The 20,566-nt window shown below is 40.5% G+C and overlaps 1 protein-coding gene across 5 annotated transcripts in view; it reads right to left on the bottom strand.

The window, feature by feature from the left end:
- Positions 1-2,721: 2,721 nt before the first annotated feature.
- The window catches only part of PHACTR3 (phosphatase and actin regulator 3), a 219,130-nt gene continuing 201,285 nt past the window's right edge, over positions 2,722-20,566 (bottom strand). For all 5 annotated transcript variants that reach the window (XM_088482745.1, XM_088482768.1, XM_088482751.1 and 2 more), the window contains 5 exons: positions 9,579-9,634; positions 6,221-6,282; positions 5,645-5,785; positions 4,945-5,021; positions 2,722-3,230 (listed from right to left, as the gene is read on the bottom strand). In XM_088482745.1, the coding sequence (XP_088338871.1) occupies positions 3,215-3,230; positions 4,945-5,021; positions 5,645-5,785; positions 6,221-6,282; positions 9,579-9,634 (352 nt within the window). In that variant the 3' untranslated portion in view covers positions 2,722-3,214. The remainder of the gene's footprint in view (positions 3,231-4,944; positions 5,022-5,644; positions 5,786-6,220; positions 6,283-9,578; positions 9,635-20,566) is intronic.

Here is a 20,566-nt window from a genome sequence, read left to right as displayed (position 1 = left end):
TTCTATTTAGCTATATATTATATATAATATAGCATGTATATATCTATATAATAAACATAAAAGCGTGTCTGTTTGTCCTTTATGCACTGCCAAAGTTTTGGCCTAGCTCCACTAAATTTGGCAGGGTGGTGTAGTTTGACCAGAATTAGGTTTTTGCTATGGTTTGAACTTCGTCAGGGCCACACACTGTCACACAATCCCTAAAAATGGGGACACACTTAAATTACACAGGTTCAAGTAGAAATGGTCAGTCTGCCAAAAACCTGTGTGAAAGCTAGAAAAGTATCCTTTTAACCTCACAATCTGAGCAAGTGTCAAACTTTATGGCTCATGCAAGTTCATATTAAATCCAGAGTTAGTCCTTTTAAAGTGACCATATGTATTAGTCAGCCCTCTGTGTTTGAACTTTGTGGGCCACATAGCAAAATCTTAAAAGGCCCCCTCCAGAGGTAAAAAAAAACCATACAGTTGTCCCTTACACAAAGCTTATTCATGTTATGCCACACAAAGCCCATTCTGGTTATGCCACAGTAGTACCCCTTATACACATTTCGTCATGCAGTAATAGTGCCCTTATACATTATGCCACACAGTAATGCCCCTTTCACTACACAGTAGTGCCCCTTACATAATATGCCACACAGTAATGCCCCTTATAATATTATGCCACACAGTAATGCATTTTACATATTATGCCCATCTCCCCAGCAACTCACCTCCCCGTGTCCCTCCAGCAGCCTTTCGCCTCCCCTGTGTGCCATCAGCAGCCAGCAGGTGTGGATTTGGTGGCAGGCCACCAGCTAATATATATATATATATATATATCCAGATATAGGTAGCACTCACATCTCAAATAATACTCCAGCGACTGGGGTATCCTCACACACCCTATTGTGAAGGTGCTATGTATAGAAAGTTTAGAGAAAAGGGCACTCACAGGTTTCACACTGCTGCTGGTGTGTGGTGTATATGCTGCATATGGCTTGGTGATATGTCTCCTGATGGAAGGACTGAAGCAGTCCGAAAACGTTTGAGAGAAAAGAAAATTTTTTTGTCATGCATCAAGTAAGAAATAAATGTCTGCTTTCTATATATAAAGAAACCTGGTGAGTGCCCTTTTCTCTGAACTATATATACTGTATGTGTGTATATATATATATATATATATATATATATAATGGTGTGAGATAATGGAGACACTAGATCACATGTCCGTGCATTACTTCCCAACGACCGCACACCTTCCAGCGTAACCACACACCTGATCGACTTCCCACTGTCATCACTACCTCATTCCAAAGCCACAGCTGTATCACTCCACAAGTGTAAACAATAATACAGTATTTATCACAGAAAAGCATCACTACCTCACTGACAAAAATACACATTTCTGACAGATAAAAAATATAAGAAATGTCAAAATTACTACATGATTCAAAGGAGATGTAGTCAGCATCCCGGCGTGTGGGATGCCGACGGTCTAAATACCGGCGCCGGAATCCTGACACCCAGCATCCCGAAGGTAAGTATTGGGTGTTAGGGGTCGGTTAGGGTAAGGCACTAGGTGGAGGGTTAGGTTTAGGGTGCTGGTAGTGGGAGGTTTGGTTTAGGCATTAGGAGGGTAGGTTAGGTTTAGGCTCCGGGGAGGGAGGGTTAGGGATAAGGGTTAGTGTTGGGAAGCTTACATTCTAGTGTCTGGATTCTGTCGGAATGCCGCTGTTGGTATTCTGACTGGTGGCATCCCGACTGTCGGGATCCCATACCCAACCCATTTCAAAGGAGCCGACATCAATCCACACCAAAGATAACTGGTACAATGGTGAACTATTCAAAGAACTTGAAAATTACTTCCGTGAGCAGCCACTTCAGAATCCAGTGCAGCAAACAGAGAGTAGACATGCCAGCCTGACCCTGAAAAAAGCATTAAGCACTTCCTGCCTGTACATCTCACTGTTCAACACATGCTTTTTTTCCAAAAAGAACCACTTAAAGTGACTGTAGTCATTAATGTTAAACTGTAATCAGCCTGTTCTGAATGTTCAGCTGTTTTATTCACTTACATCAGTGGTTCCCAAACTTTCTTGGATCACGGAACCCTATTAGCGTTTTTTTCATGTCACCCCTAGGCCAAAAGTTTCTTATTGAGAAATTCTGCAAAAATTATTAAACAAAGTAAATTATGCTTATATGTCATTATAGTCAGTTATGTGGTGATGGACATGGTTGTTCTTGTTTGTCCACATATTCTATGATTGGCAGCCACCAGCATTGGTTTTGCCTATCATACTGACCATAAATAATTTGATTTGGTCCTTGACAACAAACCCGTGGCTTCATGGCAAGTGCCCCGAGGCACCCCAGGGTGCCATGGCACACAGTTTGGGAACCACTTACTTACACTGTTATCCACATACCAGAGGAATGGTTGGCCTTAGTCTTAGTTCCTGTTTATGTTACAGTGTGACCATTAATGCCAGTTTTTACCAAAGAACTATTAAGCACTATACAAATATAAAGGCAAATGACATGAAACAACAACTCGTCACCCCTTTGGCACATACACAGTATGTCACGTATTACACTTTACTCCCAGCACTCTACACCTCTCTATATTATGTGGGGGATATCTAGTTGATTTATGCCACCACTGTATATACAAACACTCAGGTCAACATTTTCAGAAGCTTTTCATTTTTTTAATAAGATTAGCTTAACCAGGAAAATGTAACAGTTTTTAAGACATCTTTTAAAAAAGAAATAAAATATAAAACATGAAAATATTTTGCCGAGGCATGATCTGTAAGAGTTACAAAGAAAGTGTGATTAGGCGACATGTCAATGTAATACTGAAATATGTGCTGGCCGTGTGTCCATTATGATGTCACCATGCACAGCATCTCGCTGCAAAATACAGCTTCATAAAAGTTTCCATCCAGTGTCTATCAGCGACACCCACTTTGTTTTTCATGTGTATCCTTGAGCTGGATTCTCTCCCTGTTTGGGGCTGATCAGTCTCCAGACACGTGCTTTGAACTCATTGCGATTCCATCCCATTTTAGGAAGAGTAGCAGACAATCCCTCCATATTGCTCACAGCCACTCTCAATATCAGAGCGCCAAGCGCTCAACTTCACAACTGAACGCCATTGCTCCTCGTGGAACATGTTCAGTGGTTAACTGCAAAGTAGGACCATACTTTTTCCAAACAAAACATTTTACGGTCTATGATACCTAGAAATAAAAATAACAGGTGTATTTAAAATACTTAACATGTAAACTGATAACAAATGTATTATATTGAAAGATTACAATAACAACAAAAAATACAGAGCTATAAGGGTCAATCCAATTAGGTGCGAACAGCAAGTAGCGAGTTTGCTTCTTGAAACCCGCAGACTATGCATCGATGTGCGCTCCCGAGAATTCTCCAATCCAATTAAAAATGCCTATTCGCACTACTTGCAGCGGAGATTTGCAAATTAACTACCAAATGAGATTTGAGACAAGTGCATGAAAAAGTGGGGAGACCATCCTGGACCCTCCAAAATTGATCATTTCGTTAGCAGGACCGCATAGAAGGCTGTTTGTGGGCATTAGGATGGTACTGTAGGTATATAAATGGTGTCAAATGGCTGATTTGTGCTTTATTTTTTAAAAATATCAAAAACCAACTTTTTTCGTTTAATAAAAAAAAAGTAGGAAAAAAAGGTGATTTGGGGGTACTTAGAGGGTACCTTGAACATTTTTTTCTTTTTTTTTTTTTAAATAAAAAAAAATAGATTTCAATTTAAAAAATATTGCAATTACATTTGGGTTGCGTAAACTAACGAAAAAGTTGATTTGGGGGTAATCTGAGGGAATTTTTTTTTTGTTACCACAAAAAATTACATGAAATTATTGGACTCATTAAGCTTCCAGTTGCCTAATTAGTCATTGGGGGGGGGCGGTTCCAAGGAGTTCAGTGTCCCGACATTTTTACCTTAAAATAAAGATTTTCCTTTCCATCTCTCTGCCTCAGGGAGGTGCGGATGGAAAAATGCAAATTCAGTCTGACTGATCAGTGCGAGTTGCTAATTGGATTGCAAAATGAATTCGCTATGTGAATTAGAAGAGAAAATAGCATCTCGAAATTCGCACCTAATTGGATTGACTTCATAGTGCGCTAACAAAGCTTAATGCTGTAAGTACTCAAGTGCTAGTATCTAGCTCAAAAACATCCAGTTGCTTTGTGCATTGACATTACCAGCTGGTAATTACTTATTGCTTTGTTCAATAAACAGGAAGTCTGGGGTACATATCATATGTGGGAAAAAGCCATTTTCTACCATTTCTCATAAAATGTATTTGATCAAGTTACTGAATAAATTGCAGATAGTGACTTGTATTTTGAAAAGAACCTGTTTCCTACATAAAGTGAAGGCAGGCATTTTTTGGACTGAATTAAAATTCATAAGAAAGCAGCCAATCATTTAGCTAGTAACCAGGGACATCACTAAGGTACTTCTCTGGGCTAGTTTATCTCTAAATCATTAAGTGTGTTATAGATAACACATGCCATCATTACTATACAATTTGTTAGCCAAAAATTGCATTATAGGTGTTTTGTTGCAGTTGGTCCATGTATCCTTAAATTCCAAGCGCATGTGGTATTGGCTTACAATAATAATAATAATAATAATAATAATAACAAATGCATTAGACAAATTTGCGCTTATCATGAGATTGTATAAAATATTCAAAAAGTCAATGAAGAAATGTATTTGGCATTAATCTGTGCAGCCATTGGTTTCTTCATGCCATCGTATTGTCTGTTACTGTTTTCTAAGCTGTAAGATGTTCGTTTCTCATCCATACCATTTCTTTATAAAACTTTGCTCGTTCTCTAACTGTACATTATATAAACACTCTCACTTCCAGGTCTTATGCCAATCTATATTATACAAACCTGGTCAAGTGTTTACTTGAGGCGTGTACTTCCATCTCATTGCTCTTATACTCATTAAGTTCTTTTCGTATTGCAGCCTAAAAATATAAAAACAGAGCACTGTTAGCAAATAGAGCAACAAACTAACCCATACAGGTGCCAGCATATTACTGTCCACTACAGAGAGACCCTGCATATTACTGTCCACTACAGGCTTTGTAACAGAGAGACCCTGCATATGATCATCCCCTCTGCTGAATGTCCACACAATGACAAACTACTTACAGTACTTTGCCAGTGTAATATATGTGAATTAGTAGTTGCAGATAAGTGGTCATTACAATTTTTGATGGGGGGAAAAACACAAACAAAATGAATGTATTAAATAGATTTGTTTTTTATGTTAGCCTTCTTAAAGCTTTATTTACAAGATATATGCGACTATATCTGATAAGTTATATCAGGCACAGCCAACTGACAGCTAAAGGGCCACAACTTGTCTACTTTCATATTATATTGTAATTATACATGCTAATCCCATGTATTTAAATATGCTTAAATCAATTGTATGTAATAGTCTATTTTTTAAATCACTAGAATGCCTGCTTTATGAATCCTCCTCCCTACAGCTTCATATAGAATGGCATTAGCATCAGTTCATGTTATCGTGACTTGCACAATGTCTAATACACATTTGTTTGTTACATCATATTACTGGTACCTTATCTGCTGCAGATAATCTCGTCCATGGTTTGTCTGCTCTCCTATCATAATCCTGAGCTTTCGCCACCTCCACATAATCACTAAATCGTATCAGGATTTTCCGCTCTCTTAGTTCATCTACAGTCGGCCGTTGATTCAGCTATATGATAAAAAAAAAAATATAAACATTTCAATGAAAGTTCCTTTAAAGTATGGCATCAGTATTACAAGTGTTGTATATTGGCTGCTATGGGTTATAGTATCGTCTTTTTTCCACTATGCTATTATGGGAACTACAGGTCATGTTTCCCAATAAGCCTCCAGCTAGTAGAAGTCCATGCATGGAAACCCGATACTGCCAATGCTGCCCCAATATTTTTCCCAGGCTAACACCTAGGTGAAGGTGAAAGTAAACTGTGCCCAATTTAAGTGCAGCTGACTGACCAGGAACAGAGATGGTCTTAGCCAAAGAGCAGTGTTGGCAGTGGCAATTGTGACACCCTGAGTTCTACTACTTGGGAAGGAGGTATTAAAGAGTCCTTCATTTAAGTATTCCCAAATGCGCCTGGTTTCATAAGGAAGCCGGATCACTCACCTTTCTGGTTAACCTCTGCTTGATTTCCCTTCTTTCTTCTTGTTCTGTCTGGTCATTTCTTTCTGTGAAATTAAAAGATACATGGTGTAAGTTCTTGGTCTCATGTCAAGTGTCTATACCAATCTGTATCTAGGAATAGAAAACTGTTCTCCATATCTAATGTGCATGAATAATAGGCATAGTTTAATTGGCTGAGTGTTACAGGAGACACTTTCTGAACTATCTCTTGGTTTAACTCCATATGCGCTGACTTGGAGCAGAGCAGACTTTTTGGATTTATTACGTATTCCTGTACTTAACAGCAGTTTCCGAATGGCATTTCTCATTACATCAAGTGACCAATTAAAGAGAGTTTTTATGTTCATCACCATGACTGCGGCATTCAGTGCAATGTACTGTACAAAGGCAGCCCACCCAAGCCTACAGCCTGTACTATATGACCTTTCACATCTTGTGTTATGGTCTGTTATGAGCAAAAAGCACAATTCACTTTTTTTTACACAGATTACTTATTATAGCGTTTCATCACCATGTGGATTAAAGTGTATATTGATACATGAAAACAACTACAGAATCAGAAAAAAAACACGGCAGAGACCGTATCAGATGATGACTGGCCTTTGACCTGAGCACTGGTTTATCTTGCAAGGACTTTTCCTTGGAGACTCTGCTCATGGCTGTAACAGCATTAAGATTCCACGGAACGCCTCTGCACAGCAGCTGAAAATAGCTCTGCTGCAGTGCTGGTGGGTGGAATTCATTATTTCTCACAGAATGGTAGTAAACGAGATTTCTATTTTTAGAGCAGTTAGCTAAATAAAGATTTAGGTCAGTGTTACGAGGGCTGTATCAAGTTATCTGGGGATACTATGTTCAGGAATTGAGCTTGGGGAACCCCCCTGAAATGCCACACTGTTATGCGAGTATAAAAACACCCAGGTGCCCATCACCAGAGTTTATCTCAAATCTATCTACTGTGACAACATGCAGTGGGGGTTGGACTCTATTTACCAGACACTTTTATTAGTGAACAAATGACACATTGTAAGATTCACATAATTCAGTTTATCTATTATTCAGATACTTTTGCACGAATGTGGTCTAACCCATAGCAGCTAGATCATATTCTACCTGAAACTTTTTGGGCATATTTTACAATATAAAAACTATTATCTGATGAAAATTACAAAACATATTTGCACAATCCATCATGCTAATAACATCATAATAACACCACGTTTTGCCAGTTAATAACATCAGATTAATAAATTGTTAGAAAATTATATATACACTCTTCCCCATTATTGAGCAATAGATGAGCAGGATGCATGCATACATTCTACATACGTTATGATGAACCTCATGATTTATTTGCTTGATCATTTCTGCCATTAATTATTTTGTAATATGAGTGTGTATTTGTTTCTGTGGACAATTACCCCCTACCAGGGACAGCTGGCTCAGCCCTTGGCATATATCATTTTGTAAATTGTGTTGTGGTTTTATTATAGATGTGCCTAGAAAGCTGTGCATCTGTCTGTGTGGTATGCTGTGTCTACTCAGTATTTCTATGTAGGCAGCAAGTGTAGTGCTTCTCACATCATATCTATTACCACCTGTAAGATCAGAGCAATGAGTAACCGTGTGTGTACTAGGCTCATTCCTGAAATTCACATAACAGCACATAGCATAGACATTGGTAATTGTGGCAGTTTGAGACAACAATCAAAACAGCGAGAGATAGTGTGTGTGTATTTCTAAGGCTTTTCCCTGACTCTCATGATGCAGCGTCTGTGGATTTTTAACCAGCTATTATTATTTTGCATAATCAATTTGATAATACTAAGAATTTCTGTTTTCTAACTAGAAGTAGTTGTTAACAGACGTAGTTAATTATTAGTTTACTTAATATGGCACATGACTTAAAAGTTGAATTTAAACGGAACCAAAAACAAAAATTTTTTAGCAAGGATTCTTCTTTCCTGTACATTTAAATGACAATTCATCTTGAACAAGTCAGTGCTACAATATTAATGAAATGTCACAAGAAGTAATTTAGATATTATTAATATACCACTTGGAATAGCATTGAGTTTCACACTGCAAAGGCCAGATTCCTTTGTGAATACACAGTGTCTGTTAATAGGGGAATACCACTTTCAGGATTAGCCAGGGGCAATGTTGCTTTCCAGCTTTATAGCTTGGCATTGTGAATTAATACAAGTTTCAGTTTGCATGGAGAGGTCATAGGGCACATGGCTGTGGATAGCTGTCAAAACAAAACCTCATTCAAACAGGTGCAAATAAGAAGGAAACCTCATAGAAGAGACCTGAAAGTGCTGAATTGGGGAATAATCCCCAGTACTTGTATGATTTCATTAAAAAAAGATAATTTATAAAATCTCACCAACTATATGTACTTATTTGATTCTGCAAAGCTTTTAGTTTGTAAACCCCATTTAAATAGCTAAGAGTACCACTGAATTTCAATGCAAGAATAGTAGTGAGGTGTCTTGATACAGCAAATTGTAGATGATTTGGGTTGGCAGACACTTCATTAACATTGGATTGACATGCATCTAGGACCTGTTGTTATTTTCTGACATTTCACTGTTTCTTCGACAGTTTCATGCCTACATTTGCGATAAAGCAAGGTCCTGTCATGTTGCTTCTTATAAGCATCTGATTAAGGGGCCTATCCATTAGCAGATAAATTGAACGATTGAACGATATATTGTTCAGTTTATCTGCTAATGGATAGGCTCTTATCGATGACAGAAGCGCACTCCCACTGCCGATAAATTTCATCTTTCGTCTCTCCAACATGTTGGTCAATTATCGCATATCGCTGCCAGATATTAGAAATATCTGGCAGTTTATATGCGGTAAACGACGAACGATATTAACAGCAGCTACAAAGCACTGGAGAGAAAAAAATCCACTCCCTGAATGAGGTCATGCAATATCGTTCATCGTTCGTCTTTTGCAAAAATCTGTCATGTACATGACAGATATCTTTCAGCACAGCCACCGGAATTTTCAATAGATATCTTTTGTCTTTCATCGTTCAGAAAAACATCTGCTAATGGATAGGCCCCTTTAGAATGGAGGCTCAGTGCAGACCACATCCTACTTACTCCAAATCTACCGAACCCTGCTATGACACAGGGCACACATCCCAAACACTGCAACTGGTGCATAGATATCCATAATTTCTTCAGGCCTAGAGTCAGGTTAGCTTCCCATCTTACATCCCTACAACTCTACATTTAGAGTACAGTACATGCTAAAACTGACAGCTAATTTGATATGCTTAATACAATAACACAAAGCACATTAAAACACAATAAATACTCACGTTTTAAAATATTCCTTCTTTCTAGTTCTTCTACAGCTGGTCTTTGGCTCAGTCGCCTGCGGAAAAACACCAGAATCACGTTTTGTACCATGCTTGTAGATAGAGGTCTTTCATGCACAGGATAGTTGTTAGAAATAAACAGTTCTGCTGGATGGCTGAAGCCTTGAGAAGATGTGTAGAGTGATGCTTGTGCTACAGGTGCAGCGAGTAATCAGGAGCAGAGATCTTCTCTTGGATTCCCCATGTACAGAAACTGCTTAGTGCTGTGTGGTGTTCCCAGCACTGATACAGGCAAGCCTTCTATACAGCGACTCGGTCACTCCCACCTGCACTGCCTAACCAATCAGCAAGCTGCACACATAATAAATGAGGCTTTCCCCTACTATTACTCCCCCTCCCTTCACTGTACTGTACACACAAAAGTCACACACAGCACAAATCGTCTTCTTCAGATTATTCAATATAATTATGACTTTCAGACTAGTACAAACTGTTAACCCATTTACTGAATGTCTTTCTGACTAAATATATTATCAGATACAGTAATCTTTAACTGATCATTATCATTGTGTATTAAATAGTATTTTTCATTAATGCACTGCGATATTTCTAAAGTATACATTTTATACACTGAGAGTTTGTATAATAAGAAACGGGTATGATCAAAAAAGTTGAATTTATTTTACTGATATGAAACCTGCTATAAACACATCTCATCAGCTACATGAGCAGGGCATAAATTACAGTCATACTACACTACTTTTAGGAAAAAGCAACATTGTAATCCTTGGATTATTAACAAATATATTTACATGTTACCCGTTAGAAAAGACTTCTATATAATATGTATTGCTGTACTGTGCTTCCATTTCCAGCTTAATGCTAAAGTATAATGCAGAAATGTACACATTAAGTCCACAACGTGGATATTTTCTTTATGCTTCTATAGTTTGAAGTTGTTAGATGGTAGAATTAACATAGAAAGCATGCAAGTGAGTTATTAGGATAGGTACAGTGGCCCTGATTCAGAGCCGGATGCTCTGACAGAGCGCTCGCTCTGAATCAGGGCCGTCCGTCCTACTTTTTGGAGCGGCCTCCTGGCCGCTTGCATAGCTGTGGGTGACCACCCACAGCTATAGCGAGCGGCCAAAATGATGGTTGCGATGGTCAAGACCATCGCGACCATCGGGCTTGCGACAAGACCCTTGCGGTAGGGTCTCGCTGCCGCAAGCCCTGGAGTGATTTTGGCTCTATCAGAGCCAAAAGCACTCCCACTGACATCACTAGTGATGTCAGTGGGGCCGGCCCCAGACGGTAGGCGTTCCCATGGGAACGCCTCCGTCTGGGCAGCCATGCCCCCGGCACGCCCACCAAAGGGGGCGTGCTGTCAATCACCATGTACAGCATGCCCCCTTTGGTGTGAGACCCATAAAGACGGTTCGGCCGTCGTTATTCGGGTCTCGCGCATGCGCACGACGGAGCCGCCTCCGTCGTGCGCATGCGCACTTGGGCAACATCGACCCGCTTGCGAGCGCGTCTGAATCAGGCCCAGTGTGTGTTTGTGTGCATGTGGCTCATGCTAAGTTGGATAGAAATTGCGTCTTATGCTACACATTCACTAGCAGACCAAACGACTGCACGGTTACGACATTGTAATCGTGCAGTCGTTTCACAGTCTGTGTTGTGCCTACACTGAACGATTGATCGTTCTACCCTTCATCATCTGTGAACATACCCAATGTGTCGTTATTGACAGATTGACCGGCATGTTCACCCGATGATTGATGTCAGAAATGACCAGCAGGACTGCGCATCGCTGGACGTTTCCGACTTTGTGCACGATTACTGAGCGGTTGAACGATTACGATGTCGTATTCGTGCAATCGCTCAGTGTTATCAGCATGTGGATGTGCGCCTTAACTGTATCATAGTGATATAGTTATAGTGAAAATCAATTTCAAGGTGCGTGCAACTCAGTAAGGGTAGACTATGTGCCTGCTTTACTCCAGGAGAGAACAGCAGTATGTCTGCCTGGTTTACATCAGGAGATATGGCATGACACTGATAGTTGTAGATACTAAAATTACAGCACATAATTCATACATAATCTTGTGTATAAAATGAATTGGTCTGTTTGTTTGTCTGGTTATGCATTCAGACACCCCTGCACCGATTGGGATGAAACCGATGTGAGGTGGTCCATTTGGATCCTGGCCATGTCTTAGGGGGTTAGGGTCCCTGTCGGACCTCCCTTTGGTGTACGGTGGCAGAACTTTGACCCGGGGAGCCTTTTCTGAGCCTTCCAATAGATGGATTTTGAACAAAAATTTCACAGAGTGGTAACATTGGATCCCAAAAGACATACTAGGGGGGTTGAGGTCCTGGTCGGACCTCCCATTGGTGTATGCTGGGCAGAACTTTGACCCGGGGAGCACGTTCTGGGTCTTCCACTGGATGGATTTAGTTGAAAACTTCACAGAGGGTTGGCAATTGGTCTGGGATGCCTAATGGAGTGCCTCCACAGCTGCCCACTTACAGAGCAAAAGTGGGCTGCCTGGAAAGGGGGGTGGTGATGATGCGATCTGCGCCTCATCGTAGCCCTGCCCCGCTTTGCAATGCCTGTAATCTCGGCACTGCATAGTGGAGGCGGGGCCATAATAATGCGATTGCACCACCATGTACCCACGCTGTCCACCTATGCCGCTATCACGCCCCCTACTGTGCCGAACTGGCTGCCCCTACCGGTGGGGGGGGGGGGGGGGAGCCATAAAGTCGGCAAGTATGGGACAGTGTTATTAATAGCTAATAAAGTTGTATTTACCATGTAAAATGAAACAAGATGCAAAGATAAAATTTAAATCTTCATTAAGCAACACATATGTCCATCGCTCTCTCTTAAAAAAATAACAAATGAGAATCTATTTATTGCTGTGGATACATTTTAAATATCACTTTAATATTTAAATTAGTTTGCATAGCCACAATACATCAGTAATAGCATAAACAGCATATTGCACCAGAGGTCGAGCACGTGCACGTGATCCATCTCCTGAGAGGCACATATGTGTCCTTTTATAGATAGCATAGTATGTCCTTACTACACCAAGCCCCCTAATCTTGCCCCTTCTAAATGCAAAGGGTCATTAGCGCAAAATGTGCCCTAGTCGGTATAGGAATGGATATGTATGAATATTAGCATGCATGTACATTTGAAACAAAAGCAATTTTAGTGGGAATAAAGGCAAATTACTTTTGACTCCAAATCTACATGAGCCCCATAATGTTGTCAGACAGACTGGACAACATAATAATATTTTGGTAAGGTTAAGTTGATATTCTCACCTTTCACGTGGCCATTATAAGACTTGCACACTGTATTGTTTTCAGCAAAATCTGTGTAATCTCTGGTAGAGAATTACTAATGACAATATAGTCTTACATTAGCAGGATTAGTAAAAGCAATGGTTTTACCTGGGTATTCCAATGCTTTTTAATCCCCCTGATTTATGTCAAATGTGTATTCAGTAATTAACGTCTTACTGTTTCATATTTGGTTCCAATCAAGAGATCTGAGCCATAAACAATGTTCTCCTTTCTTTCCCACCCAGCAGAACATGACTGAATACTACAAATCTCTCAGTAAAAGCATGTGAAGAGCAGGAGATTAAGCGTCGTGACTGCACTTGTAGCTGTGTGTGTTCCTATGCAGGGGGGGAGGGCGCCTGCACATATAATGACATACTCTATAGCATCTTTGTAAAATAACAATCAGTAGAGGCATCACTCTCTCTGAAGGGTAACCTGCTAGACCCCAGAACCACCAATATTTCAGGATAAACCCATAGAGCAGCATGCTACTGTCAGGATTTGTTGTGATCAATTGACTATAGACCGTCTGATCTGCAATGTATACAGTAGTTTGCTGTTAGAGGGAAGGACTTAAACATTTACCATCAGTTTTCCTGATCATCTCAGGGTGAGGAGGTTATATAATTTCCCTGGATACGATCTGTGATATTAAGAGCAGCATGGATTAACATGGATGTCCCCTTGAGCCGATTGCAATCTATGATGTTACCATGGTAACCTCAGACACTATAGATTAAGACAGCAAAACAAGAACTGTGTCAGGGAATCTGTTCATACAAGATGTCTATGTGTCAGGCAATAGAAATGTGAGGTAACATGAAGGGAGTGCACACCTCTACTGTATATGAGACACATATCTTGAGTATATATAGCATGCTGACAAAGCAAAAACCTCTCTTAAATGCTGATCACAATAAAAATGTTTATTTAAAAGTAGGTTAATATTTATTTTGCAATTTTCATAAAATGCTTTATTACTAATATGGATGCATGGCAAACGCAGGGGGAGGGTTCCAGGTGCACAGAAAACTCCTTCCCCAGGCAGTGGCTCATATAATGACCACAATAGCAGAAGTATATAACATGATTTCACTACATACATCCTTGCAATTACTAGGAGATATGTAAAACATGCATGAGGATTGATTTTGGGAAATTAAGTATGTATGATTTATAGTAGTAATTATTAATAGTGTATTACACTAGCCAGTGTATAAGGTGACCAATGTCCAAATATATGTCCAGGACTGGTGCTAGGTTCTTCAACCAGTCTCATAGACTCCCGGACTTGCTCCAATGCTCCATAAAGCAGAGATTTGGATTCTGGAATGGTGCCAAATTCAGCTTATGTAGGGTACTGCCCTACTGCTGCCAAATTACTACTGCTAAATGTCATGACTGCATTGTCCCCATACATTTTATGGAGACAGCAGTACGCCTGTAAAACTCTACTAGCGCCAGGTATATTTTTTGCCCAATTTTTTTTGCCACAATTGTGCCTAAGTTGCAATGTGATGTGACTAAGACGCATCAGCAGACGATGCATATTATTTTGATATGCAACACTTGTATATCTGTGTGCGACTGAGTCTCTGAATCTGTATAAGTAGTGCTACAATGTAGCGGCCACAGCTTTTTTTATTCCAAGTTCCGTTGTGGTTCATATACAGACTCAGGTGCACACATATATACAATTGTCACATATCAAATTAATCAGCAAAGTCTGCTGGTACGTCCTAGTCACATCGCCTTGCGACTAATCATATGTTAAGCAAAAAAAGACGCCCAACACTAGCAGAGTAGCATGGGACCTGACGGCTCACTCACACCAGGCAAGTCGTGCTGCGTGGCGTCTTGAGTCTAGATGTATGAGGACACATCTGTAGTACATAACAAGCTATAGTCTGCCTCATACAAAGTGCTGTGTATGTAATACATCAGACATATGCAGGGCCAACAGCTTACTGTGGGCCTGATTCAGCTTTGGATAGGATTGGCCATCGACCATCGATGATTCATAATCATCGATGGTTTATGGTCAATGTTGAATGTTCTTACCATTGATAGGGGAGAAGCAGATGGTTTTCCTCCATAGATGGAACAGCATAACCAAATGTTTTTCTTTCTTTTTTTATAAGGTGCCGGGACACGGAGCATAGCTTCAACCCTGACACCCATGGAGCCCCACACCCTGGTTCTGAATGGCCCATGGGCCAGTCAGTCAAAGAACAGGGATGACCATCGGTTGGTGAAACCATTAATGGTTATCCATTGCATAGTTGGTTACCATCGATGGCCACTTGCTATTTTGCCATTGATGGTAACCACAACAATGGCCATCCTAGTTGTGGGAATAGAGTAACATATAGCTAGTAACTGTGGACCTGGACAAACGATGTTGCAATGCAAGGGGTGCAAATATATACCTTGCTTGCATGTATATGGGAAAAAGTCCTAGGTGTGCTACTCCAGGCTGAAGGTGTCTCATGCACACTAATTAGAGTATATGGGAAGAAGTAATTGGAGCGAAGCCCTGGGGTGGCTCAGCTAAGCTGATTTGGAGGTGTCCTGCGCCCTGGATTTGAACCCCAGTATGTTAGGGACCTACCCTACAAAGGTTACCTGGATATGGTGGGTAGGCCAATAACCTTGGCCATGATTATTTATTGCAAAATGTCATTGCAAAATGTATTTATATATAATTAGTAATTTGGAGTTGTGCACCTGTGATCTGTCTTTTTTTGTACTTTTGCATGTAGCCCACAAATGCTGGACAGCTTAATTCTTACACTGCTATTTAGATGTCCGTTTGGACAAACCCCTCTCAAATCTAAATCTCTCAGTGCATTTTACATCTGCCCCACCTGCAGTGCAGCATGGTTTTACCAAGATGCACAGTTACTTACTATATCTTACTCTATTCCCAACTGTGATTGCTGGAAGAGAGTCCTTACTAGACACATGAAGCGTCAAGTTCAAGTAGCTTAATAATGGCTTAAGAAAAAGAGCCATTAAATAGGGTGACAGCTCTTAGATAGATGATATAATGTAACAAAGGGAGTCAGAGTCTTGTGACAAGTAGTCTGAGGGATCTGAATTAGAAGACTATTTAAAGCTCTGTGACAACATCTGAAAAGCTTACGATGTTATATTTCTCGAAAATTATTTTTATACTAAAAGAAAAGAGATAAATACTAATTTTCAAAACTCAATATGCACATCATGAGTCGCATATCTATATTTATCAGTTTATTTGTAGAAGAACTATTATCTTTACGAAAAAGGTTTATTTATGGAAACCCACAATATCCAAAGAAGAATTGACACGGCTGGAAATGTGCGTAGTTATTCTGCTTCCTCAGACATTACCCCTGACAACCATTCGCTGTCTATTTCACCCACTGCTTTAGTATGAGAGCTGCTTTCCACTGAATTCTAGACTAAAGGATAATGGGGCACATGAAACGTGGTAGGACAGGTTCTGATTATTGTCCTTCCCAGGTGATGGACACACTAGATCTTGTTTCATAAGTTTTTGTGCCATTTGAAGCACTGATAAAAACTAATATGAAAATGGTAATAACATTTTAGTCTGTTGCTTTACACAAATATGAATTGGGGGTGGTTGCATTGGTTTGATTATGAGGACAAAAAATATAATAAATAACAAAGAAAAAGAGCAGTGAAACAAAAATGCAATAAAAATCAACATTGCAAAGAAAAACTTGCTTGCCCAGGCTATTAGAAGACATGTCCCTGCACTCCTGGTGGCGGTGGGTCAGAGATAATGGGTTAAAGATAATAATTAATATTATTCTTTATAGTGGGGCTACTAGGTCCCAGCAAGTCTGCCCTGGCATGGCTGCACTTGGAGAGCCACAAGTGCCACCATGTACGGACAGTAAGGGCCTGGTGGCACCTGTACCTCCACTGTGAACAAAATATTTTAAAAAGAACAGTACGGGGACACAGTATATTTTCTTCACAGTAGGGGTACAGGTGCCACCAACCCTTACTGTCAGGATATGGTGACACTTGAGGTTCTCAAAGTGCCGCCATGCCGGGGCAGGCTAGCTGTGACCTGTAATCCCATTGGGGAAAACAATATTAAATACTATATTTACCCCATTAACCCCGCACTCGCCACCACCAGGGGTACAGGGAATAGTCCTGGGGTGTCATCGTGAGGGGGGACCGACTTTCTGGGGAAACCCAGGGCTTAGGTGACCAGATTGGGGCTGGATAATAATTTGGGAAGGGGAATCCCGTGATGTGAGTACCCCTGCTATGGGATTATATGGGAACTCCCCAGACCTTAATCCTATTGAGAATTTGTGGTCGATCCTCAAGAGGCGGGTGGACAAACAAAAACCCACAAAATCTGACAAACTCCAAGCATTGATTAGGCAAGAATGGGCGGTCATCAGTCAGTATGTGGTCCAGAATTTGATTGACAGCATGCCAGGGCAAATTGCTGTCAATCAAAAAAGAAGGGTCAACACTGCAAAGATTGACTCTGCATAAACTTTATGTAATTGTCAATAAAAGCCTTTGACACTTAGGAAATGCTTGTAATTTTACTTCAGTATAACATAGTAACAGCTGACAAAAAGGTCTAAAAACACTGAAGCAGTTAACTTTGTGAAAAACAATACTTGTGTCATTCTCAAAACTTTTGGCCATGGCTGTACACCAACATAATATATTCAAATAGCCCTAAATCCCACTTATGAAAATTGAAAATAACAAGTGGTTCAATTACTGCCGGAATCTATTTTACTTTTTCTCTGTTGTGAAGGGGCCAATATAACTGAACTTGCACATGATACAACACGATTAGTATCACCATCGGATCAAAATAGGCAAACACGATTCTTAGTAAATCTGTGATTTTGGTCACACAAAACTCATGAGCACACACATATAACCTAGTGCTAATCAAGCAGGAAGATCAAATATTAATGCAGCAGTAAAAAGGAGGTGATTGTCAACCTCACTAACGGATACAAAACATATTTTTATAAACTGCGCTCTAATACTTATGTTGGGACATAAGGTAATAACACATATAAAAGTAGAATAAAAATCATAATTTATTGCACCTTAAATTGGAGTTTATAAGAGAATGATAGACAATTAGCGTAAATATACAAAAACAATAACATATAACTCTTCTATTGCCTCATATGCATGTCTATAATGGAACACATAAGTATCACATTGAATATAACTGAGTTGATCAGACTCCTATAAAAAGATTTGTATCCCAATAGCCAGATACAAATTGCAACATAAAAACTATTATGTGTAAACAATTCCAGACTGTGATAGTAAAAAGCCATGTAATGGATACTATATCCAAGGATATAAAGATTATTTGGGGATTCTCTGGTAAACAGAAACAAATGTCTGTATTGATTTGCAACTATCCCTGTAGATGATGAATATTAGTAGCAGTTTAATTATGCCTGTCACGATGATTGAAATGAGCTTTATTATTAGTAGATACTCAATCGGTATATCGCATTCCAGACGTATATTTTGAATTAAGTCCAGTTAATATGTGACAGTCCCATATATAGCACTTTGATGGATAAGGTATATATTGTACCTGTGGGTGGATCAGCTTGGCACAGAGGATTACCTGGATAAACTGGGAAATAGCATTCACAAATGGCTCCCGTCACTGTCCAGCCGGTTAACGTGGGATGAAATACAAATGGCATTAAGGTGCCCGACAGCCAAGCAGCGACTTGTGGTGGCTCCGTAGTTAAAAGCTGATCTCCGTCCTTGTAGTGAACCTGACGGAGCAGCTGAACACTGCTAGTGTGACAGGTGGCTTCCATCTCTGTGTGGCTTGCGGCGTGGAGTACAAGCAGGAGGTGATCAGCAATCAACGTGACCACGTGTACTCACTCCATTATAGGGCCCTGCCTCTGTCTCAGCGGTATCCTAGCAGTACAGAAATTAACGCCAGTAATAAGGAGAACAGTCAGTGGCTTCTTGTAGGAGGGTAGCGGATAGTTAACCATGAAGGTAGAGTACCCAAAAAAACTATGTATGAGAGCAGCAACGCGTTTCGGCTACCACTGTAGCCTTTTTCGAGCCCAAAAGACAGCCCTGAGTCCCAGATGTGTCCCTATTTTAACACTTATTAGCTACTTTACACACCTGATACTTTATAACACTTCATTGTCACTTTTTTTTGTGTGATGCCCTGGGGAGGTCTTTGGCTGGGCTATCTATTGGGGTGCCCTGCATCCCAGATGTGAACCCCAGAGTGTTAGGGACCTGCTCAATGAGGTGACCTTGACGATGGTGGGCAGGCCCGTATCATTGTCCAGTGATATGCTAACTACCTCTGAAATTATATTTAATTGCAAAATACATTTAAATGTGAACAGTAATGATCGCATAGTGCATCTGCAACTCTGTTTTCTGTGTATATTATTTTAAAATCTCAGCATGATGGCACCTTTCATTACTATTAGGGTGTGCAGTCTAGAGCCCCTTCCTATAAAGAATATAGTCTGGTCAGATGAGACCAAAATTTTACTTTGGATACCATAATACGCTTCATGTTTGGAGGAGAAATGGCACTGCACATCACCCCAAAAACACCATACCAACAGTGAAGTTTGGATGTGGGAACATCATAGTGTGGGGCTGTTTTTCAGCATATGGTACTGGCATTCTTCATGTGATTGAAGGAAGGATGAATGGAAAAATGTACTGAGACATTCTTGATAAAAATCTGCTGTCATCTACCAGGATGCTGAAGATGAAACGAGGGTGGACATTTCAGCAAGAAAATTATCCCAAACTCTCAGGCAAGGACACTCTCAATTGGTTTCAGAGGAAGAATATAAAGCTGCTAGAATGGCCCAGCCAATCACCTGACTTGAATCCAATTGAAAATCTATGGAAAGAACTAAAGGTCAGAGGCCCTGATTCAGAGCCGGACGCTCTGACAGAGCGCTCGCTCTGAATCAGGGCCGTCCCTCTGAATTTAAGAGCGGCCTCCTGGCCACTCGCATAGATGTGGGTCACCCACCCACAGCTATAGCGAGCGGCCAAAATGATGGTCGCGATGGTCAAGACCATCGCGACCATCGGGCTTGCGACGAGACCCTTGCGGTAGGGTCTCATTGCCGCAAGCCCTGGAGTGCTTTTGGCTCTATCAGAGCCAAAAGCACTCCCACTGACATCACTGGTGATGTCAGTGGGGCCGGCCCCAGACGGTAGGCGTTCCCATGGGTATGCCTCCGTCTGGGCAGCCACGCCCCCGGCCAGCCCATCAAAGGGGGCGTGCTGTCAATCACCATTGACAGCACGCCCCCTTTTTTTGCGAGACCCATAACGACGGCTTGGCCATCGTTATTCGGGTCTTGCGCATGCGCACGATGGAGCTGAATGAGACCCTGGGTCTGAATGAGACCCTGAGTTTTTTAAATGATGGTATTGCACTTTATATGATATAAGTACAGGATTATTATGATCCCTTTTGAGAAAATTGCTTATTAATGCATTTATCCTTTTTACTATAAATACATTTGTTGTTATGCTATATTTGTACTCTCTCTCTCTTTGGTCTGGGATAGGCTATTGGCGCTATTATT

Source organism: Taudactylus pleione, unplaced genomic scaffold (assembly GCF_031769625.1).
Source record: "Taudactylus pleione unplaced genomic scaffold, aTauple2 ptg000018l, whole genome shotgun sequence".
NCBI classification, from domain to species: domain Eukaryota; kingdom Metazoa; phylum Chordata; class Amphibia; order Anura; family Myobatrachidae; genus Taudactylus; species Taudactylus pleione.
Note: the sequence above shows the minus strand (reverse complement) of the source record. Positions and strands in the feature narration are given on the sequence as shown.